Source organism: Leopardus geoffroyi, chromosome B4, assembly GCF_018350155.1.
Source record: "Leopardus geoffroyi isolate Oge1 chromosome B4, O.geoffroyi_Oge1_pat1.0, whole genome shotgun sequence".
In the NCBI taxonomy this organism is placed as follows: domain Eukaryota; kingdom Metazoa; phylum Chordata; class Mammalia; order Carnivora; family Felidae; genus Leopardus; species Leopardus geoffroyi.
In genome coordinates this window covers 32,320,827-32,344,747 of record NC_059341.1, presented here as the reverse complement: position 1 = coordinate 32,344,747, position 23,921 = coordinate 32,320,827, and the positions used below count along the sequence as shown (strand labels likewise).

Genomic DNA, 23,921 nt, shown 5'->3' with positions numbered 1-23,921 from the left:
CGTCCTATTTATAACTTACTTACTTTTTTTTTCTTTTTCTTTCTGTCTTTTGCTCTTTCTTTCTCTTCCTTTCTCTCCCTTTGTCTCCCTTTCTTTCCTTTTTCTTTTCTTTCTGGAAGGGAACTATATCTTCATAAGGAAGAACTTCGTCCCAGATGCTTTACGTATTTTCTCCCACCTAATTAGCGGAACCCCCTTTGAAATCTGTACTACTACCCCACTTTTCAGGCAAGAAAACTGAGGCTCCCCTGACCAATCAGCGGAGGCGGGAGAATCCTGGGCCCGCCCTTGTGCCTGGAGCCTCTCCCGCCCCTCGCGTGCTGGCGGCTGTGCTCCCGTACACCTTCTGGGGCGCCCTCGGTCCAGCCCCACTATCCAGAATGAACTGCAGTCTCCCACTCCTCTCACGCTTCCAAGCCTCAAACATCATCATTCTAAAAACCCAAGAGGAGCACACCTTCCCGGTTCTCCCGCACAGCCCGGCCCCAGTCAAGCTCCCGTGCACTCTAGTGGGGGTGGGTTCCCCACCGACCCGGCTCACAGAGGGGCGCGGGGTCACCCACATCAGGCAGCAGCAGTAGGCAGGGACGTGACTTGTTTGAAAGGAGCCTAAAAACGCACGCGCAGGCAGAAAACCCCCATCCCAGTCCCCAAGTGCAGACTCGGGGAAAAGGAACCAAGAACTCAAACGCACTGAGCGCTGTGGAGACAATCGTGGCAAAACCTCGGTCTCTGCGGTCAAACCCAAGGTTACCAAAACTCTCCATCCGCAGAGGGCTCGCATGGCCGCAGGGACACTCCGGACCGCCTTAAGGAAGGCTGAGACTTGGGAGCGCGTAGACTCCGCCCCCTCTCCCGGCGATTGGCGCGCCCGGCTGAGGGCGGAGACCGAGTCCGCGCTGTATAAATATTCATGAGCCGGCCGGGCGGTGCGAGCGGGGCCGGAGCCGGGAAGTTGGGTGAAGGGCGCTGCTCCCGCCGAGGAGGAGGAGGAGGAAGAGGAGGAGGAGGTGGAGGAACAGGAGGCGGCGGCGGAGGCAGTGGTGGCTGGGCGCGGGCCGCGCCGCTCAGGTGTCTATTCCGCCTTCTGGCCTGGATTTGGTTCCGTGTGTCTAGCAAGAAGGGGACTGCCTACACCTCGCCGGATTCCTGGCCGAAGCGCGGAGCGGACTTTTACCGGAGGTGGAGTCTGTCAGTCCCGGCGGCGGACCGACGGACCGACGCCTGGGAGAGAGGGCGGCGGCCTCTGCGGAGGCGGGTCCCGAACTCCGGCGGCAGAGCAGCGCAGCGTTGGGGGGCAAGCATGAGTCCCTGGGGACAGAAAGGGGGCTGCAGGGGCTGACCCTGAGCGGCGAGCGGCCTGGCCCAGCCATCTTGACTGCGCACCGAGGCCCGAAAGGAAACTTGCTGTGCCGCCGCCCTCTGTGCCCGGCAAAGTCACCGCACCGTCCACGGCGCCGCGTGGAGAAGTGGCCGGGCACGCCGGAGAGAAAGCGAGCGAGAGAGGGACGATGAGCGGGGGGCTAGCCACTGTGCTGCGAGAGGGCTGAGTTCGACCAACCCGGAGTCATCAGGGCAGACTCTCGGGGACTGTGGTGCACGCCTGCGGCCACCCTCACTGCCGCTGCCCAGGCTTCGGGCCCCGCTGTGCGGACGCGTCCCGAGAAGGGACTAGGTTAACTGCAAGACACCCCCCACCCCCTCACTCCGCCCGCCTTCCGGGAGAGGCAGCAAGGAGACCAGCAGGGCACCCGCTCTCCCCTTCTCCGGCTCCCTTGCCGAATCCCCCGGCGCCCCTCCGCGCTCCGCCTGGAGGGCGAGGGCGCGGGGCCGAGGCGCGCAGCATGGAGTGGGGTTACCTGTTGGAAGTGACCTCTTTGCTGGCCGCCTTGGCGCTGTTGCAGCGCTCGAGCGGTGCGGCGGCTGCCTCGGCTAAGGAGCTGGCTTGCCAAGAGATCACCGTGCCGCTGTGCAAGGGCATCGGCTACAACTACACGTACATGCCCAACCAGTTCAACCACGACACGCAGGACGAGGCGGGCCTTGAGGTGCACCAGTTCTGGCCGCTAGTAGAGATCCAGTGCTCGCCCGACCTCAAGTTCTTCCTGTGCAGCATGTACACGCCCATCTGCCTGGAGGACTACAAGAAGCCCCTGCCTCCTTGCCGCTCGGTCTGCGAGCGCGCCAAGGCCGGCTGCGCACCCCTCATGCGCCAGTACGGCTTCGCCTGGCCCGACCGCATGCGCTGCGACCGGCTGCCGGAGCAGGGCAACCCCGACACGCTGTGCATGGACTACAACCGTACCGACCTCACCACAGCCGCACCCAATCCGCCGCGCCGCCTGCCGCCGCCGCCCCCGGGTGAGCAGCCGCCCTCCGGCAGTGGCCACGGCCGCCCGCCCGGGGCCAGGCCCCCGTCCCGCGGCAGGGGCGGTGGCGGCGTGGACGCAGCGGCGCCCCCCACGCGCGGCGGCGGCGGCGGGAAGGCGCGGCCCCCTGGCGGCGGCTCCGCTCCCTGCGAGCCGGGCTGCCAGTGCCGCGCGCCCATGGTGAGCGTGTCCAGCGAGCGGCACCCCCTCTACAACCGCGTCAAGACCGGCCAGATTGCCAACTGCGCGCTGCCCTGCCACAACCCCTTCTTCAGCCAGGACGAACGCGCCTTCACCGTCTTCTGGATCGGCCTGTGGTCTGTGCTGTGCTTCGTGTCCACCTTCGCCACCGTCTCCACCTTCCTCATCGACATGGAGCGCTTCAAGTATCCTGAGCGGCCCATTATCTTCCTGTCGGCCTGCTACCTCTTCGTGTCTGTCGGCTACCTGGTACGCCTGGTGGCGGGCCACGAGAAGGTGGCGTGCAGCGGCGGCGCGCCCGGAGCGGGCGGTACGGGAGGCGCGGGCGGCGCGGCGGCGGCAGCGGGCGCGGGCGCGGCGGGCGCGGGCGCGGGTGGCCCTGGCGGGCGCGGCGAGTACGAAGAACTGGGCGCTGTGGAGCAGCACGTGCGCTACGAGACCACGGGCCCGGCGCTGTGCACCGTGGTCTTCTTGCTCGTCTACTTCTTCGGCATGGCCAGCTCCATCTGGTGGGTGATCCTGTCGCTCACGTGGTTCCTGGCGGCGGGCATGAAATGGGGCAATGAGGCCATCGCTGGCTACTCGCAGTACTTCCACCTGGCCGCGTGGCTCGTGCCCAGCGTCAAGTCTATCGCCGTCCTGGCGCTCAGCTCCGTGGACGGCGACCCGGTGGCCGGCATCTGCTACGTGGGCAACCAGAGCCTCGACAACCTGCGCGGCTTCGTGCTAGCGCCGCTCGTCATCTACCTCTTCATCGGCACCATGTTCCTGCTGGCCGGCTTCGTGTCGCTCTTCCGCATCCGCTCAGTCATCAAGCAGCAGGGCGGCCCCACCAAGACGCACAAACTGGAGAAGCTCATGATCCGCCTGGGTCTCTTCACCGTACTCTACACCGTGCCCGCCGCCGTCGTGGTCGCCTGCCTCTTCTATGAGCAGCACAACCGCCCGCGCTGGGAGGCCACGCACAACTGCCCGTGTCTGCGGGACCTGCAGCCAGACCAAGCGCGCCGGCCCGACTACGCCGTCTTCATGCTCAAGTACTTCATGTGCCTCGTGGTGGGCATCACCTCGGGCGTGTGGGTCTGGTCCGGCAAGACTCTCGAGTCGTGGCGCGCCCTGTGCACCCGCTGCTGCTGGGCCAGCAAGGGTGCTTCGGGGGGCGCGGGCGCTGGGGCCGCAGGGGGGGGTGGGGTGCCGGGAGGTGGTGGTGGCGTGGGGTCCGGTGGGGGCGGGGTCCCGGGCGGTGGGGCGGGATCCCTCTACAGCGACGTCAGCACCGGCCTGACGTGGCGATCTGGCACGGCCAGCTCCGTGTCTTATCCAAAGCAAATGCCATTGTCCCAGGTCTGAGAGGAGGGGAGGGGGCACCCGGAAGGAATGGGGAGGGGGGCGAGGAAACCTAGTGCAGCGAAGGGACACTCGACGGGCTGAGGTTCCCACCCCTTCACCGTGTTGATTGCTATTAGCATGATAATGAACTCTTAATGGTATCCATTAGCTGGGACTTAAATGACTCGCTTAGAACAAAGTACCTGGCATTGAAGGCTCCCAGACCCAGCCCCCTTTCCTCCATTGATATGCGTGGAGCTCCTCCCGCCAGGCGTTAATCTCTGTTGGCAGCGGAGGGTGGACTCTGCTGCTGCGTTTCAGAACGCAAGGTTTGTAGCCCTCGCTGGTTGCCATTTGCTGAGCTTGAAGCCAGATCTACAGATTTCACCTGAGGGACCTGTTTTTCTCCCTCTACTCTCCTACGTAAATTCTTACTCCTAACATATCCTAGAGGAGGGATGACCACGACCTAATGGAATTGCACGGTTTGGGTATTCTTAATGACCAGGCAAATGCCTTAAATAAACAAACAAGAAATGTCTTAATTATACACCCCAAGTCAATACGGGTTTCTTACATTAGAGGATGTATTTATATAATTATTTGTTAAATTGTAAAAATGTGTAAAATATGTACATATTCAAAGATATACAGTCTGTACATTTTTTTTGTAAAAAGTTTAGAGGCCACCCCTGTAAGAACAAATATAAGTATTCTATTTTGTCAATAAAATGACTTTTGATAAATGATTTAAACATCGCCCTCTCCCCCTGCCTCTTCTAAGCTGTTACCTTTAAAGTGCTTGCTAAGGACACGCTGGAAAAAATGGACATTTTCTGGTTTCTCATTTTGTACTCTGACCTTAGGCATGGAGAAAATGACCTGTTAAACTCTAGTTCTTAAGTTGTTAGCAAAGTAAATATCACTGTTGAACTGAAATCAAAATTGAGTTTTTGCACCTTCCCCAAAGATGGTGTTTTTCATGAGAGCTCTTTTCTGGTCCATGGATAACAACACTCACCTTAGTGTATGTAAGTGGAACTTTTGCAAGGCAATAATTGCACTCAGGCCTTGTTATTTATCTTGTATAATATGACTAAAGGCTTCAAAACCCCACATTTATTTCTTGGCGTGCCTGATTTTGAAAGCACCTGGGTTTTCAGGGACTGAACACACTGCTGAAGTGCAGACGTTAATGTTTTAAACCATCGATCGCACTTTACAGTGTAAGTCACTTGACTATCTGGTAGCGGAGCAGGCGTTCTTTAATGGATTAAACTAACGGGTTAACATCTTAATAACCTTCCAGGCTTGTGTATATCAAATGTGCTTCTTTTTCTAGAGAAAAAGCTATTGTTCCTCTGTCAAGACTAAGCTAATTTATTTGAGCAGAAGGCTGTTGAATTAGCAGAAGAATGCTTTGGCAATTGTTGAACTTTTTACCTGTCTGCCCAGTGGCCCAGCACATCATTCCTTTAAGAGGAGCTAAATGAATAGGGTTAATCTGTAGGGAACTTGGTCTTTTGAGTTTGAAAAACTTTGATCTTTTCTCCTCTCCAAATGTGCTGTATAGTCTGAAGTTTCTTTCCCTGCTGCCCGGCTCCTCTTGGTGCAGACCAATTGGCCACCGCGGAGCCTTAAAGTTCTTCCATTAAAGGGATGTGGGACTTTTACTTTAAAAAGGAGAGAGAGCGAGGGAGAGGAAGACTTGTAACAGTTAGTGAAGACCAGAGGCACAAGTGCGCTCAGCCTTTTAAACAGCTTTTCCCGGCATTGTTAGCCAGCCTGCAGGCAGCTAGGCATGGGTTGAAGCATTATAGAAAAGGGCTCTGAATGCCCTACAGGTGGTCTGTGCACATAATCCCCCAATTTAAAGCGTTTTCCTTTGCTGGACAATTGCATTACAAAACTCCCTTCTTTTTCGCCCCTAATTGAACCAATGAACTATTATAAACTACAAGTTTTTCTTAAAAAAAAAAAAAAGGGAAAAAAACCCTCAGTGCCTAAATTCTATTGAGTAAATTCTGGCAAGTTTTCTGAACTGAACCTTTTAAAAGCACCGGAAGTAAATGCTTCTTCAGACATTTCACTTTTCCAGATATTTTTATTCCTCATGCTTGTTATTTTCTGACAGATTAGCAATAATTTAAAAGTAATTGGTAAGGTTGTGTGTTCATACTGAAAAGATAGCCCCAGGTCCCTTATTAACCTGTCAATCAAGATAAGAAATGGGCAGCTACCCCTGCTAATGATGGGGGGCATCAAACATTGCAGGGCAGGAGGCGACATGTTCCCTGCATCCTGCTAAAATGTTTGTTCTCTTTACTTTTCTTAATAGGAATATTTCATGATTAAAAAAATTTTTTTTTAATTAATAGGATGGAAACTACTTCCTTGGCTGATCTTTCTTGTGTGAGAGGCTTTTAAGAAGAGTTTCTTCGTAGAAACATTTTGCAAATCCTTTCCAGAGTAATTCTTGGTGGTAATTGGATTTTTAAATTAGATATGCCATAAAAGAACACCTACTTCAGCTATCATGCTGATTATATTTCTTAAAGTCAGAGGCACTGTAAAATCTTCACCTCCCAGCAGTTTTATTTATTAAAGAATTACTGTTTTGTAACTTAAGTCCCAATAAGTGGCCTACATCGAACCCATGTGGTGACGCTCATATAGAGTATATAAGCCAGCCATAAACTTTACAGTTTCAGTAATAAAGTGTAATTTTGAGGGCACTTCCCATAGTCTTTACCACATATATGGGGTGGGGAGAGAGCTAAAAGTCACTACTTAGCATATTGGTGTTCTAACATAGCAGCATTCTCATTATTGACACATTTCCAACTATGTGACAGTGGGAAATGTCCAACTTTGAAGCTTTTTTCCTTTATTAATTTTTCAACATATCTTTGTAAAATGCCATACTTGATAGCTTTTGCAAAATGACTATAAATGTGCACAATATAAACAAGTTTATTAAACAAGCAAAAAAACCCTCCTGACATTCTGAGGACAACTCTTAGCAGGTTTTAGTAAGACCTGCACCTGTAATCACTAAAGACTGATTTTAGAAACATACTGAAACACAAGTGCTGGTTCTTTGCCTTGAAAACTAAAACTTGAGTTGCAAAGTTGCTAATATCCAAATGGTATCTATTAATAGAATAAAAGACTCAAAATTTATTTGGGGGGTGGGAAAATGGAGGAAGAGTCTCATTTTGGACATTTGCCTTAGTTAGACAAATGAATAGGTTTCTTGCCAGAACACCCTCTTTGTGCTACATTAACTATATGGAACAAGTGTTTTGTTTTGTTTTTTTTAATTTTGTCAAACATGGGAGGTGAGGGAGCAGGGAGGGGATATGGTAAATGTGTGGCTAGAAGACAGTGTAAATAAAATCTAATATGGTTAAATCCATTAGTAAAGCCAAAGCTCATTACAATTACTTGTGGGGAAAGCCATGTGAACCACTTTGCTTTATAATAAATGCAATTTGAAAGTACTATAAAAGGGGACAGAGTGGGGGGGGGGGAGTGTATAAGAACGTTTAAGGAGCAAACTGTCATTATTACAGTTTCCTAACTTGCACTGATGGCATTGCAAGTTCCTGTAATCCTTGAAAGTTTCGGGGAAGAAAATCAGAATGTCTTGCCAAAAGAAAAATTACACAGAGACTCAAGCAGTTGCAGAGTACAGGACGCAATTGAAAGTATAGGTGCAAACATTCTGTAAAATCTCTCCAAAACAAATCACGTGTAGCCATCTGCTTTCCACGTGTGATACCATACCGCCACCTTGTGGTACCCAAAGTTCCAGAACTGGGAGGTTCCTTCATTCAAAAATACTGAGCCTCCACAATGCTGGCCCTGTCCCATGCACAGTGCCCACAAAGAGGGCCTGCAAGCATTTTGTATTCATAATTTTGAATTCTTCAGTTTAAGGCCCCACAATATCTTATTGAATTAAATACTCAATATAAACTTTATACTAAAAATGTAATTAAGTTCTATCTTTCTGAAATTATCTTCTGATTAACTTTTATTTAAAGAGTGGGCTACTCCCCAAAGATCCACCACCTAATGAGGATGGATCCAAAATTTAATGGGAGAAAGGATGAATCAGGAAGAATATTTTGAGGTGGCATGTAGTTGGCTCGCTTAATGTACTGTTTTCCAGTTTCCCACTTAGCGGTTGATCTGCTGAATCCAGTGGACACTCTTCAGTGCTGTACATGAATGCTATTGGGTTGGGTGGGATGCAGGCTGTCCCGGTTACCCAGCCAGGTGTTTGTGGGAACACACCAAAGAATAGAAACTGTGCTGGGAAACAAGGTCAGCCAAAGGGAGGAAGGGAAAAGCATCTGCTCTGGAATGTCTGAGCCCTGAGGGAGGAAGATTCCCATACACAACAGTGTGGGAAGACCAGGCCTTTAAGGGGGCAGGGGCTGCATATAGGGAAGAGGCAGCCTTACAAAGCCTACATCTGAAGACTTCCTGTTCTGAGAATCAGAACGGCTGATGGGGAAAGGAAGGAAGGAGGAAGCACTGGTCAAGGGGATACAACTAAAGATGTTAAAGGTCGTCTACCAAGATCATGGAATTTTTAAAGACAGAGATCCCAGGGTCATGGAGAACTTTGCTACTCCACGGACAATTAGCAGGGGCAAGATCTAGGAGCATGATGGATATGTAGAATCTCAAGTCTTGCTTGCTGAATTAGAAGCTGTATTGTAACCAGATCCCTAAACCCAGAAGCCCAAAGAGGTCCAGACATGCCAAAGTTCATACAATCAAGAGCAGACCTAGGCCTAGAAGCCACTAATCCTACTTGCCATTCCTATTTCTATAGTTCTTTCCCAGCTGCTCTGCTGTCTCTGTAAATCCCTGAGATCATCACTATGTGCATCCATGCCTGAACATCATGATCTTACCAGAGCTATGTTTACTAGTTACACAATCAGAGCACAGTACAGGTTTCTCCACAGTTTGGTGCTGACCTACACACAAGAACATACACACAGACTGAGAGTCTGCCAGATAGCTTTGGAAAGGTTTGCCTCTTAGGTCCCTGATTGACTTAGGCCAACTCACCTAATCTTTGCTGCCTATGATCACAGTAATGCAATAATTGGCATAGTGAACATTTTCTTAGTTAATACGAAAGGCCCAAGGGCACAGAGTCTGCCTGCTAGCTTAGTGAGGAGGAGCAGTGACCTGGAGAGCTCATAGTGGGGAGAGGAGCCAAATGTGGGAAATGCCTGCCCTGGTCAGCAGAAGCTTCAGGGGCCTTCAGGAAGAGCCCAACTCAGCGTCGAGGATGGAAGGTGAACAGAGCCAGTGGGCAATGAAGGGAAAGGAAGGGAGCAGGAAAAGAGCTTGGGGCCTATGAACTACAAGGAGAGCATCGTGGAAATCTCAGGAGTGAGAGAACGAATCAAAAAGCAAATTAGTTCAGCTGATTTAAGCCACAGGCCCTAGGAGATGGCCCTAGGAGGATGGGTAGTATCTGAAAGGGCAAATGGTGGCTACAGAAGGATGGAAGTAAAGGAAGACTGGCCAGGGCAAGAGCAAAGTCAAGATAAATTTTAACTAAACAACCATGGTTTTTGTTATTGTTGTTGTTTTTAAGTTTGTGTATTTATTTGCGAGAGAGCATGCACACATGCACATATGCAAGCAGGGGAGGGGCAGAGACAGAAAAAGAGAGAGAATCCCAAGCAGGTTCCATGCTGTCAGCCCAGACCCCAACAGGAGGCTCAATCCTATGAACTGTGAGATCATGACCTAAGCTGAAATCAAGGGTCTGATGCTTAACCAAGTTTTAATGGGTTTCCAAGCCTTGGCAGAGAACTACAATTCACAAAAGACAAAGTACCTATTTATATCACCTTATTTAACAGTAAGATGAGCTAAAAATGAAATTAAGCTGTATTGAAACTTTTATTTAGAGTGGGCTACTCCCCAAAGATCCACCACCTAATGAGAACATATCTGAAACTTAATGTGAGAAAGGATGAGTCATGAAGAATATTTCGAGGTGGCATGTAGTTGTCTCACTTACATAAATGCACTATTTTCCAATTTCCCACTCAGAGGTTGATCTGCTGAGTTTTCTAAATTAGAGAAACAATCTCCAGCATAGGTCCCTTAACTTGTTTCTAATGAAGTAACACCCTGCAGTGGTTCTCACTCCTGCCTACAAATCTGAAGCATTTCGGGTGTTTCTTAAAAATACCCATTCTGTGGCACCACCCCCAGACCAATGCAATCAAAATTTGGGGGGATGGAATGTGGGAGTCAAAGTTTCTAAAACTATCCTAAGTGATTCTCATATGTGGCCAGGGTTGAAAACCAGAGAACATAAGTGAATATGGTGTTATGACCTAAAATGAAACAAAATAGAAATTGATAAAGCAAACTAGGTATTGTCATCCAACTTGACTGATTTAAATAGAAGTGGGTTGTTGTTTTTTTTTTTTTCTTTTTTTCTTTTTGTCACCTTGAGTAAGTAAATATTTGGGAGACGGCAGGAGTGCCCTCACCTGGTCCAAAGGCAGAACTTCATGCTTTGTTGTTTGGAACTGAAGATGTAACCACACAGAGCAGTTTTGGAAAACCCTGCTTTCTTTCACTTGTAAAGAAGTAAGAAAGACTTGTTTACATAGGGATAATTCTATTAAACTAGAAATTAAACCCAATCTGTGGACCTAAAAGGAACCAATGATGTTGATATATTAGTTAGGAAGGATATTAAAAATGTTTTCTTTTTCTTCAGTAAATGTTTATTCAGTGGAACCAACTCAGCTGGAAGTGAAAGCTCATCCTGTAGTGACCTAACAAGAGCATGACTTTCCAAAAACAGGTGGTCTGTCATTTTATAGTCCAGGAGGCAGGTTGGCTGAAATCCTAAATATGTGTCAGCATTTGTATGCATCTTTAAAGGGAACCTGATACTATCTTACCTAATGATGGAACTTTGCTCAAGTTTTGGAATTTTAGGATAATGTTTATGCAGTGCAGAAATCTACTTTCTGTGGATCCCCTGCAAGATGTAACAAGTCCTTAACCAGAGACCCAGAAAATAAGGTTCATTTCTGCAAGTAAACTCTGAGGTTTTCCTGAGTCTATGTAACAAATATGATTTTAGATCTTATCTGGTAAGCCTCATGAATTTCTATAAGAAGTCTGAGCAGAGGGTAATAGGTCATGAAAGGGATACAAACTTTGTGTAATGCTATTAAAGAGTATCTTGTAGCTATATGAGATATGTAGCTATGAGAACCAAAAATAAGCTAATTATTCAATTTAATCATTCTGGAAAATATCTTATAAAGAACATTATTTTTACATGATTAACTAGAGGAACTCCAGTAAACTGCAGAAAGGCAATAAAACAGAGACATTAAGAATACTGACTCTGAACCCACTGCCTGGCTCCACTTGTGTGTGATCTTTGGCAAGTTACCTGTCCTCTCTCTGCCTCAGTCTCCTCATCTGTAAAATGGTATTAAGAATAGTGCCACTTCATAGGGTTATTGAGAAAATTAAATCTTAATACAGATAAAATGCCTATAACAAGTCAGCTACCATTATTAAAGAGACAGTTTTTTATTGTAGTGATGCTTCTATGTATATTTTGTCTTGTTTATGTTTTACCGTGGTTAAAAAAAAAACGCATAGTACAAACTTTACCATCTTAACCAGTTTTTAAGTGTACATATTTGTAATGTTAAGTATATTCACGTTGTTGTGAAACATCGCCAGAACTTTCTCACCTTGCAAACCTAAAACTCTACAGATTAAACAATGCCCATTCCCCCTCCCCTCAATCCCTGGTAACCATCATTCTTTCTGTTTCTGTGAATTTGACTATTATAGCTACCTCATAGAACTTGGACTCATACAATATTTATCTTTTTGTGACTTATTTCACTTAACATAACGTCCTCAGAGTTCATCCATGTTGTAGCATGTGACAGTATTTCCTCCTTTTTTAAGGGTGAATAATAATCCAGTGGATGTATACATCACATCCTCTCTGTCTATCCATCCATTGATGGGACACTCAGGTTGCTTCCACCTCTTGGCTATAGTGAATGATGCTCAGGAGCATCATTCACTATATCACATCTTCTTTATCCATTCATCTGTTGATGGACACTTGGGCTGCTTCCATAGCTTGGCTATTGTAAATAATGCTACAATAAACATAGGAATACAATATCCCTTAGATTAGTGTTTTCATATTCTTTGGGTAAATGCTGAGTAATGTGATTACTAGATCATATGGTAATTCTATTTTTTAATTTTTTGAGGAACCTCCAGGCTGTGTCCCATGGTGGTTATACCAGTTTGCATTCCCACCAAAAGTGAACAACACATCCTAACACTAGCTGTTTCATGTGTTTTTTATTTTAGCCATTCTGACAGGTGTGAGGTAATATCTCATTGTGGTTTTGATTTGCATTTCTTTGATGATGAGTGACGTTGAGCAGCTTTTCATGTGTCTGTTGGCCATCTGTATGTCTTCTTTGGAAAAAATGTCTGTTCATGTCTTCTTCCCATTTTGAAATTAGATTATTTGAGGGTTTGGTAGGAAATGTATAAGTTCTTTATATATTTTGGATATTAACCCTTTATTGGATATGTCTTTTGCAAATATCTTCTCCCATTCCATAGGTTGCTTTTTAGTTTTATTGGTTATTTTCTTTGCTGTGCAGAGCCTTTTTATTATGATATAGCCCCAAGAGTTTATTTTTGCTTTTTTTTCCCTTGCCTCAGGACACATATCTAGAAATATGCTGCTACCGCTGATATCAGAAAAATTACTGCCTATGATCTCTTCTAGGATTTTAGTGATTTCAGGTCTCACATCTTAACATATTTTAGTTTGGTGTAAGGAAGTGGTCCAGTTTCATTCTTTTTCGTGTAGCTGTCCAGTTTTCCCACAACCATTTATTGAAGAGACTGACTTTATCCCATTGTGTATTCTTGTCTCCTTTGTTAACGATTAATTGACCATAAAACTGTGGGTGTATTTCTGGGATTTCTATTCTGTGCCATTTATCTGTGTGTCTATTTTTGTCCCAGTTCTATACTATTTTGATTACTGCAGTTTGTAATATAATTTGAAGTCTGAAATTGTGATACCTCCAGCTTTGTTTTTCTTTTTCAAGATTGCTTTGGTTATTTGAGCTCTTTTATGGTTTCAATTTTAGGATTGTTTGTTCTCGTTCTGTGAAAAATACTCTTGGTATTTTGATAGGTATTGCATTAAATCTGTAGATTGCTATGGGACATTTTAACAATATCTGTTCTTCCAATCCATAAGCATGGAATGTCTACATTTGTTTGTGTAGTCTTCAGTCTCTTTCCTCAGTGTTTTATAGTTTTCAAAGTACAGGTCTTTTACCTCCTCAGTTAAGTTTATTCCTAGGTATTTGTTTTGGTGCAATTGTAAATGGGATTGTTTTCTTAACTTCTCTTTCTGTATTTAGTGTATACACTGTATTTAGTGTATAGAAATATAGTGGATTTCTATACATTGACTTTGTATTCTGTTACCCTACAGAATTCATTTATCAGTTCCAGTAGTTTTTTGGTGAAGTCTTTAGGGTTTTCTTATTTGTACTATCATGTCATCTGCAAATAGTAAGAGTTTTACTTTTTCCTTACTGATTTGGATGCCCTTTATTCCTTTCTCCTCTCTGATTGCTGTGATTAGGATGTCCAATATTATGTTGAATAAAAATGGGAAGAGTGGACATCCTTGTCTTGTTCCTGACCTTAGGGGAAAAGCTCTCAGTTTTTCACCATTGAGTATGATGTTCACTGGAGGTTTTTATAGAAGGCCTGTATTCTGTTGAAGTACATTCCCTCTAAACCTACTGTGTTGAGGGTTTTTATCATGAATGGACATTGTGCTTTGTCAAATGCTTTTTCTGCATCTGTTGAAATAATCACATTTTTTATCCTTTCTTTTATTGATGTGATGTATCACATTGATTGATTTGTGAATATTGAACCACCCTGACAACCCATGAATAAATCATACCTGATCATGGTGAATGAATTTTTTAATGTATTGTTGGATTTGGTTTGCTAATATTTTGTTAAAGATTTTTTGCATTTATGTTCATCAGAGATATTGGCCTGTAGTTCTCTTTTTTTTTGCTGTGTCTTTATCTGGTTTTGCTGTCAGGGTAATGCTGTCCTCATAGAATGAAGCTGGAAGTTTTTCTTCCACTTCTATTTTTTGGAAAAGTTTGAGAATAGGTATTAACTCTTCTTTAAATGTTTGAAAGAATTCACCTATGAAGCCATCTGGTCCTGGACTTTTGTTTGTTGGAAGTTTTTTGATTACTGATTCAATTTCATTGCTGGTAATTGGTGTGTTCAAATTTTCTATTTCTTCCTGTTTCAGTTTTGGTAAATTATATTTTTCTAGGAATTTCCCATTTCTTCTAGGTTGCCCAATTTTTTGGCATATAATTTTTCATAATAATTTCTTATAATCCTTTGTATTTCTGTGGTGTTGGTTGTTATATCTTTTCTTTCATTTCTGATTTTGTTTATTTGAGTCCCTTTCTCTTTTCTTTATCTTTCCTTTTCTTTTTTTTTTTTTTTAATGGGCTACAGGTGTAATTTTGTTGATCTTTTTGAAGAACCAGTTCCTAGTTTCATGATCTGCTCTATTGTTTTTTTAGTTTGTATATCACTTATTTCTCTTTTAATCTTTATTATTTCCTTCCTTCTGCTTGTTTTAGGTTTTGTTTGTTCTTGTTTTTCTAGCTCCTTTAGGTGCAAGATTAGCTTGTTTATTTAACATTTTTCTTGCTTCTTGAGGTAGCCCTGTATTGCTATAAACTTCCCTCTTAGAACCACTTTTGCTGCCTCCCAAAGATTTTGGACCATTGTGTTTTCGTTTTCACTTATCTCCATGTAATTTTTGAGTCTTCTTTGATTTCTTAGTTTACCCATTCACTTGTTTAGTAGCACATTACTTAACCTCCATGTATAAGTGTTCTTTCCCAATTTTTTCTTGTGGTTGATCATAAAGCTGTAGTCAGAAACATGCATGTATGTCTCTGATCTTTTTGAATTTGTTGAGACTTGTTTTGTTCTGGAGAATGTTCTATGTCCACCTTAAAAGAATGTTTATTCTGCTGTTTTGGGATGAAATGTTCTAAATATATCTGTTATATCCATCTAGTCCAATGCATCATTCAAAGCCACTGTTTCCTCATTGATTTTATGTTCAGATGATCTGTCCATTGATGTAAGTGGGGTGTTAAAGCTACTACTATTGTATTACTATTGATTATTTCCTTCATGTTTATTTTTAACTTTTATGTATTTGGCAGCTTCCATGTTGGGTGCATAAATACTTAAAATTGTTATATTTTCTTGTTGGTGTGCCCTTTTACGATTATGTAGTGTCCCTCTCTGTCTCTTGTTGCAGTCTATGTTTTAAAATTTTTTTTTGTCCAAAATAAGTATTGCTATCTGGCTTTCTTTTGATACCCATTTGCATGTTGGATGTTTCTCGATCCCATCACTTTCAATCTGCATATGTCTCTAAGTCTGAAATGAGTTTTGTAGGCAGAATATAGCTGGGTCTTATTTTTTTATCCATTCTGTCACTCTATGTCTTTTTGTTGGAGTGCTTAGTCAATTTACATTCAAAGTAATTATTGATACATATGTATAAATTACCATTTAGTTACTTCTTTTGTGGTTGTATTTCAAGTTCTTCTCTGTTCTTTTCTTCCCTTGCTCTCTTCTCTCATGGTAAGTTGTCTTTATTTAGTGATATACTTGGATTCCTTTCTATTTTTTGCATATCTATTGCTGGTTTTTGTATATGGTTACCACTAGGTTTGTTTATATCTTCTGCATATAGCAGTCTATATTAAGTTGATAGCTGCCTAAGTTTGAACCCATTCTTTATTCCTCTCCCCTCCATGTTTTACATGTATGGTGTCATACTTTACTTTTTTTTTTTTATTTTTAGGAGCCCCTTGACTGATTTTTATAAATACACTTATTTTTACTACTTTTTTGCTTCCTACTTTTCTTACTTTTATTTATGATCTTTCCTTTCCAGTCTAAGGTCCCTTTTAATATTTCTTGTAGAGCTGTTTTAATATTCACGAATTCCTTTAACTTTTGTGCACCTAGGAAACTCTTTACCTCTCCTTCTATTCTCTCTTTTTCACTACTTTTTGCCATTTTAATTGCTATATATCTTGGTGTGGGCCTCCTTGGGTTGATTTTTATGGGGGCTGTCTGTGCCAGGTAGATCTGGATTTCTGTTTCCTTCCCCAGATTTAGGAAGTTTTAAGTTATTATTTCTTCAAATAAATTTTTGCTCCCTTTTCTCTCTCTTCTCCTTCTGGTATCCCCATAATTCAAATGTTGTTATGCTTGATGGAGCATAAGATTTCCCTAAGTTTTTTCTCATTTTGCAGAATTTTTTTTCTTTCACCTGCTCAGCTTGATTACTTCCCATTACTCTGTCCTCCAGGTCACTTATTTGTTCTTCTTACTCTAGTCTACTATTTACTCTTTCTAGTGTATTTTTAATTTCATTTATTGAATTATTCACCCCTGATTGATTCTTTTTTCTCTTTCTTAAGGATTCACTAATGTCCTCCACTCTTCCTCAAGTCTTTGATGAGTATCTTTATGATCATTTATTTACATTCTCTATCAGAAATTTTACTTATCTCTGTTTTGCTTAGGTCTCTTGGTGTAGTTTTGTTCTATTCTTTCATTTGGGATGTAGTTCTCTGTCTCCTCATCATTTCTAACTTTCTGTGTCTGTTTCTATGTATTAGAAAAGTCAGCTATGTCTCTTGCTTATGGCCTTCTGAAGAAGAGGTCCTATAGTGCCTTGTAGTGTAGGGTCCCCTGTTTACCAGAACCTGGCCCTTCAGTGGTGTCTTCTATGTGTGTTGCGTGTGTCCTGCCATCGTGGCTGAACCACTTTTTCCGTTAGTCCAGTTGTCGGCAATGGCTTTCTTTGCCTGTTGTGGGCAGAGTTTGGTCTTTGCGGTGTTAGTAGGCCAGTGTTCGCTGCCTTAGGCTTGAGTTGAGTCAGACCAGACATTTCCAATGATTCAGTAGCACCAAACTGCAGGGCACTTTTTGTGTTGTTCTCTGAGAAGCTTTCACTGGAGAGGGGAGGGCCTGCATCAAACCAACTGTCTGCACCCAACCCACTGCTGGTGCTGCATTCTGACTGGTGTATGTAGTTATCTTTCTTCTCCCGAGGTCAAGAATCACTTTGGAGCAGGGGCGCCTGGGTGGCGCAGTCGGTTAAGCGTCCGACTTCAGCCAGGTCACGATCTCGCGGTCCGTGAGTTCGAGCCCCGCGTCAGGCTCTGGGCTGATGGCTCGGAGCCTGGAGCCTGTTTGCGATTTTGTGTCTCCCTCTCTCTCTGCCCCTCCCCCGTTCATGCTCTCTCTCTGTCCCAAAAATAAATAAACGTTGAAAAAAAAAATTAAAAAAAAAAAAAAAAAAGAATCACTTTGGAGCAGGGCTGGCCCCTGTCAGGGCTGCTAGCACACTGCCAGGCTTGTGGCCCCAGTTTGAATAGGCTCCTGAGAAGAGTGTATTGGAGGGTGGGTACGGGTGCAGATCCTCAGAGTACGTGGTGCATGGTGCGCAGTTTTAACAAGGTTTACATGCGATCCATCAAAACAGGGGATCCACTGCTGCTGCCGCAGGACTGAGGCCCTGCAAAGTGGACAGGTGGGAAGATGTGGTGTTGGCAAGGTTTGCACCAGTCTTCTGGGGGAAGGGGACCATAGTGCCCGGAATGAGGCAAGCCTGGTGGTGAGAGGAGATCCCTGAAGCCTGGATGGGCAGAGCTTGGTGTAAACAAATTAAGTAGTGAAAGTCTGTGGAGCACTGGTTCTTATAGGTGGATGGACAAATGTTTATGCTGGGAGGCTGGGCAGGAAAATGGCACCTGACAGCTCCTTTGTTCCTGGAGGGGTCTCCCAGTTATCTCTGTCCCTCTAGGATATGCTCTAAGATTAATAAATAACCCTTTCTCCTGTATTCCCCAGGCATTTCTCAAAATGCTGCTTCCACGCTATCTATCTCTATGAGCTGTTTGTTACGCTATCTCTTTAAGGTCAGGGACTCAGCTTCCTCTCACCCTCCCAGCTCTCTCAGAGTCCAGTCTACTGATTTTTAAAATTCTAGGCTTTAAGTCCCACTGGTTGAAAGAACTCACAAAATTTGGCCCCTCTGGTTTTTAAAGCCAAATGTTATACAGAATCATCTCTCCTGTGTGGACTCTCCAGTGTGATAGTCTGTTTCTCTCCCTTCTCGGTCCCTCCCTCCCAAGGACAGTCCCACAGGTAAGTTTAGCTTCCCACCAAGTCTTGGCCCTTCCTACCCTCTTCAGTATGGCCTCTTCCTTACATTTAGTTGTGGAGTTTATTGTGCCAGCCTTTGGGTTGTTTTTTGGGTTATTTACAGTGATGTAAGTGTTATCCAGTTGTATCCATGAGATGAAGTGATCTTAGGGTCCTCCAACTCCACCATCTTCCCAGCAATCCCATTACTTGTTATCTTCCGGGTTTTGGTAGTAGCCACTTTAATGGCTCTGAGGTGATATTTCGTTGTGATTGTGGTTTGCATTTCTCTGATGATTACTGATAACAAGCATTTTTTTATATACTTGTTGGCTATTTGTGTATCACCTTTGCTGAAATGTCTGTTCAGGTCCTTTGCCCATTTTTTAATCAGGTTATATGATTTTTTGTTGTTGTTGAGTTGTAAGAGTTGTTAATATATTCTTGATATTAGTGCCTTACCAGATATATGATTTGCTAATATCTTCTCCTTTTCCATACATTACCTTCTCATTGTGTTGATTGTATCCTGTTGTGTATGCAAGTTTTAAATTTTGATGTAGTCCCATTGACCTATATTTGCTTTTGTTGCCTATTCTTTTGGTGTCATATCCAAGAAATCACTGCCAAATCCAATATCATGAAGCATTTTGCCTCTGTTTTCTTCTCATGTGCATTTTTGAAGCAAAATGGACAAACTGGCAATGGTAATAAATAAAACAAACACATCATTCTTAAAAGATATAGATAGCAGAACCCTTGCACAGCAGTGGATTTAGGGCCCTTTCTAATATAATAACACTCCTTACTTCATATGGGACATTTGCCTATATAGGAAAAAATTCAATATTGATCCTGTCCAGAGTCCAGACCAAGCCTAATGTTCTACTGTGAAAATAGCTCTCTGTAGGAAAATAAGTCCCAGGGCATAGTACAGGCTTAGAAGTTGACTGTATTCCCAACCCAGGGACAGAACATTGAAATCAGGACACCTGATTTCAAAGAGGCATGTTATCTTATTTCTTGACTGATAAATACTAACTTATGCAAATAAATTATTTTCTCCTAGAAACCATAATTATCTCAAAAATGTATCTACTCTTAAGAAGCATAAAATATTTGTTTAAATCTTAAAATACACAAACTTTAAATTTGGTTATCAAATATTCTATTTTTAGAAATAATATTCTTAAAATGGAAGTCGATATTAAAAGCAGTTTGTTAGAACCAAATAATAGGTATTTCATAGCATCATGTCATTTCTGATCTAGAAGGAAATTGTGAACTCATTTAAGTCAATGTTTTTGATTCTGGTTGTACAGTAGGATCTGTCTATAAAATGCTGGTGCCTGGGTATTACCCCCCTTCAATGGTTCTGATTCGGTAGATTTGAGAACTACTCAGCTTGTACAACCGACCCCACATCTGTACTTGAAAATGAAGGCATAAAGCCGGTGACTGGTACTACCTTTCTTGACCACTTTCTGTTCTAGCTCTCACTGTTTTGCAAATGCTCCCTGCAAACACGTCATGCTTTTGAATGTGTTACCCTCTGCATGCAAGTTTGTTCTCTCTTAGCAAACCACTAGTTAGGGGTCTTTTATTTTTAAAGACCCAGGCAAATTTTTAACTCCTCTCTGAAGTCTTCCTTGACCGCTTCACACTGAGTTATTGTTCCTCCTTTCTCAACTCATTCCTCTCAATTGTCTTCCCAATTCATCCTTCTTGATATAACCCTTGCAACACTATATCTAATTTGTACATGTCTCTCTGTCTGTCTCTCCCACTGGACTGTGTGCTATTTCAGAGCCAGGACACTATCTTATTTACCTTATAGTAGGCTCTCAAATTATGATGTTGTACAGAAAATTACTTCCCTAAAACGTGCCAGTGCCTAGAGAGAGATGCAAAGAGACTTAAGACCTGTTCCTGTTTCCAAGGAGCTTAAGGACTAACAAGTGACACAGGACCTGCAGGGTCCAGTGTCAAAAGAAATTAACAGACCCAGAATTCTCTCAGATCTGTGATGGTGCCAGTTGACAATTTTCTGGTGCTGCAATGGGCAACTGATTTATTCTAATAACCAAAAAAAAAAAAAAATCTGGTTATGCAAATTCAACTATTTTGAGAACTCTAAGGCAGAAGAGACAAAGAGAATGTTACCAACAATAACAACTTCAGGAACTTTTTTTTTCCATTTTTAACTTTATTTTTTATTTTTTTAAATGTACATCCAAATTAGCATATAGTGAAGCAATGATTTCAGGACTAGATTCCTTAATGCCCCTTACTCATTTAGCCCATCCCCCATCCCACAAACCCTCCAGCAACCCTCAGTTTGTTCTCCATATTTATGAGTCTCTTCTGTTTTGTTCCCCTCCCTGTTTTTATATTATTTTTGTTTCCCTTCCCTTATGTTCATCTGTTTTGTCTCTTAAAGTCATCATATGAGTGAATTCATATGATTTTTGTCTTTCTCTGACTAATTTCACTTAGCATAATACCCTCCAGTTCCATCCACGTAGTTGCAAATGGCAAGATTTCATTCTTTTTGATTGCCGAGTAATACTCCATTTTATATATATACCACATTTTCTTTATCCATTCATCCATCGATGGACATTTGGGCTCTTTCCATACTTTGGCTATTGTTGATAGTGCTGCTATAAACAACTTCAGGAACTTTTAGTGCCACCTTGGGATGGTAGGGTCAGAGAAAACTTTCCCATCTGAACTGGGCTTTGCTTAAGCAGTTTACAAATCATGTAGCATGTTTCCCCCAGAAGTGGTGATGGATTTGCTGTATTCCTTTGCTAAGAGATTTGGTCACTTGAGCTCAAATATCAATAATCATAAGTAATTGGTTATATTCATTTCTTATTGTCACTCTAACAAATTACCACAAACTTCATGGCTTAGAACAACACAGATGTATTATTTTATAGTTGTGGAGGCCAGGGGTCCAAAATGGGCCTTATTGGGCTAAAATCATGGTTTGACAGAGCTACAACCTTTCTGGAGGCTTAAAGGAAGAATCTGTTTCCTTGCCTTTTTCAGCTTCTAGAAGCTGCCTGCCCTTCTTGGTTCATGACCCCTTCCAGCAATTACATCATTCCAACCTCTGCTTCTGATATCACGTCTCCTTCTCCGACTCATCTGCTTCCCTGTTTTACTTATAAAGATCCTTATGATTACATCGGGCTGACCCAGATAATCCAGAATAAGAGATAATCACATCTCAAGATCCTAATTTAATTATACTGACAAAGTCCCTTTGCTATGTAAAATAACATCTTCACAAATTCTGGGGACTAGGGCATAGATACTTTTGGGGGACCATTATTCTGCTTACCATACTGGGATTAGAAATACAGTATATAGCAGCGCCTGGGTGGCTCAGTTGGTTAAGCATTGACTCTTGATTTCCACTCAGGTCATGATCTCACAGTTCATGGGATCAAGCCCACGTTGTGCTCTATGCTGGCAGTGGATTCTACTTGTGATTGTCTCTCTCCCTCTCTCTCTGCCCCTCCTCTGCACTCTCTCTCTCTAAAATAAATAAACATTTTTTTAAAAGAAGTACAGTATGTAGCTATAGATACTTTGCTTGTGAAAATGAACATATAAGTGTGTCCTAATGTATAAAAGTCCCTTTCTAGAACCCAGTGGTTTGCACCTTATTCGAATCAGTGCATTTAGGATATTGATACAAAGAGAAAAGGTTTATCTCTTGGACCTCATCCAGCCACTAGTTATTTTGTTCGTCCATCCATTTTACTCTAACCATCCATCCACCCATTTACCAATTGATCCATGCATTACCCATTTATGCTCCTTAATTTCTGTATCAATCAAAATAAGTTAGGCTTTGCTACAATAACAGCTCCAAAATCTCAATGGCTTACCACAACAAAAAATAATTTGTCACTTACATGTGTCCACCATGTGTCAGCAAAGGGATTCTGTTCACCCTAGGTGCTCAGAAATCCAGGTTGGTGAAAGCTTTATCTTGGCATGTGCCTCCATTGTCCCTGTATATTTGGGAAGGAATATATCAACTGATTCTTAATTTCTTCCTGGAAATGACAGGTGTCATATCTACATGTGTCATTAACCAAAGCAAGTCATATGGCTATATGGTACCCAAAGGGCACAGGGAAGTAATCCTAGCATGTGCCCAAAAAAAAGAAACTGGAAATACTTATTGAATGCCATTAATGGCTACCACAGCTCCCCACACTAATATATTCACATGTCATCTTTCTCTTCACCATAGTTAAGTCTGCCTTCAACTGAAAGTAATGTAGTAAAATACAAAAAAAAAAAAAAAAAGACTAAAATCAGAATTTATGTGTTCTTGCCCTAGTTTTTAAGTAGCTTATAATCTTGTCAATTTTTCTGGACTTGATTTCCCTTATCCATGAATGAGGATAATAATTATTGCTCTGCTGTTCTTTTTTTTCTCCCTCCCCCCCTTTTTTCCCCTTGAGGTATAATTAACATACTGTTGCTCTGCCCTTCTCACACAATTCTTCTGAGGAACAAATGATATGATTGAGACAAAAATCAGATATTTTAAATCTCTATTTATAAAAACAGAGAAGGAAATTCAAAATATATACTCTTCAATGAGATGTTTGTGATGTCCAATGTGTTATAATGGTTAAGGATCAGTGCTTTACCCACTCAAAAGAATTTCTTTTATTTTTAAAATTTATGCCATTCTAGAAGTCTGTTCATTCAACACATGTTTTTTGAAAACTGAGAATTACATTCAGTGTCTCCATTAACTGCCATGATATGGGAGGGGATTTTTTTGCACCATATTCAGTTGTAGACACTTTCTTCGTGTGAAACTAATTGACCCTGGAGAAAATGAATTTACAGTTCATAGCAAGAAGAATATATAAATAGGAAGAAGAAGCAAAAAATAATATAGAAAAAAAGTTCAGATGAAGCAAAAAAAAAAAAAAATTACATCAGAGTTGCAACAAAAAGCTGTAGTCCCAGCAATATTACATCCATGCAGTTTCCATGTTTTAGACTTGTAATTCCATACACTGGAAAATTTTACACTTCATAATTTTTATGCTGGAAAGTTGGATTTCATGTGAAGGAAATGACTAAGTCCAAAATACTCTAGGTTTAAAATGACTCACATACTCTTAAGATTAACAGAACCTAACACTGTATTATGATTTATATATTTGCACTTCAAAATTCTCAAAGGATTTAGCAGTCTGAGACCAAAGATTGGATTTTTCCAAATCACACAGAAGCTTTTAAATCCAAGTTTAGTCTAATTAAAGGATGAATGTGGTGAATTCCATGACTTTCCAACACAATCATATTGTGCCAACTCAAGAAGGATTAGTACAAGACTAACACAGATGTTTCCAAGTTCAATAAAGTAAGGGTGGGCCTGATGTGAGTCGATAACTCTTTTCTAGGCCCTGAAGTTACTGATTTAGTTTTACTGTAAGCTATTCATTAACTTGTGTGAGAAGTGTCAAGTTAACAACAAAAGGCGTTAATTCCATTTGGATTATCAGCAGTGTAAATTCCCTAGCACAATCAAGCCTTTACTGAAACATTTTGGATGCCATCCTATGTCCTCCTTTATGTGATTCTCCAGACCTATATTTTGCCTCT

At 42.7% G+C, this 23,921-nt stretch overlaps 1 protein-coding gene across 1 annotated transcript; it reads left to right on the top strand.

Annotated features, from left to right (window-relative positions):
- The first annotated feature begins 1,009 nt into the window (after nt 1–1,009).
- On the top strand, nt 1,010–4,648 carry FZD8 (frizzled class receptor 8). Its single transcript, XM_045463577.1, has one exon. It carries the CDS (start codon nt 1,845–1,847, stop codon nt 3,918–3,920), a length of 2,076 nt encoding a protein of 691 aa, XP_045319533.1. The 5' UTR covers nt 1,010–1,844; the 3' UTR covers nt 3,921–4,648.
- Nucleotides 4,649–23,921: the final 19,273 nt, after the last annotated feature.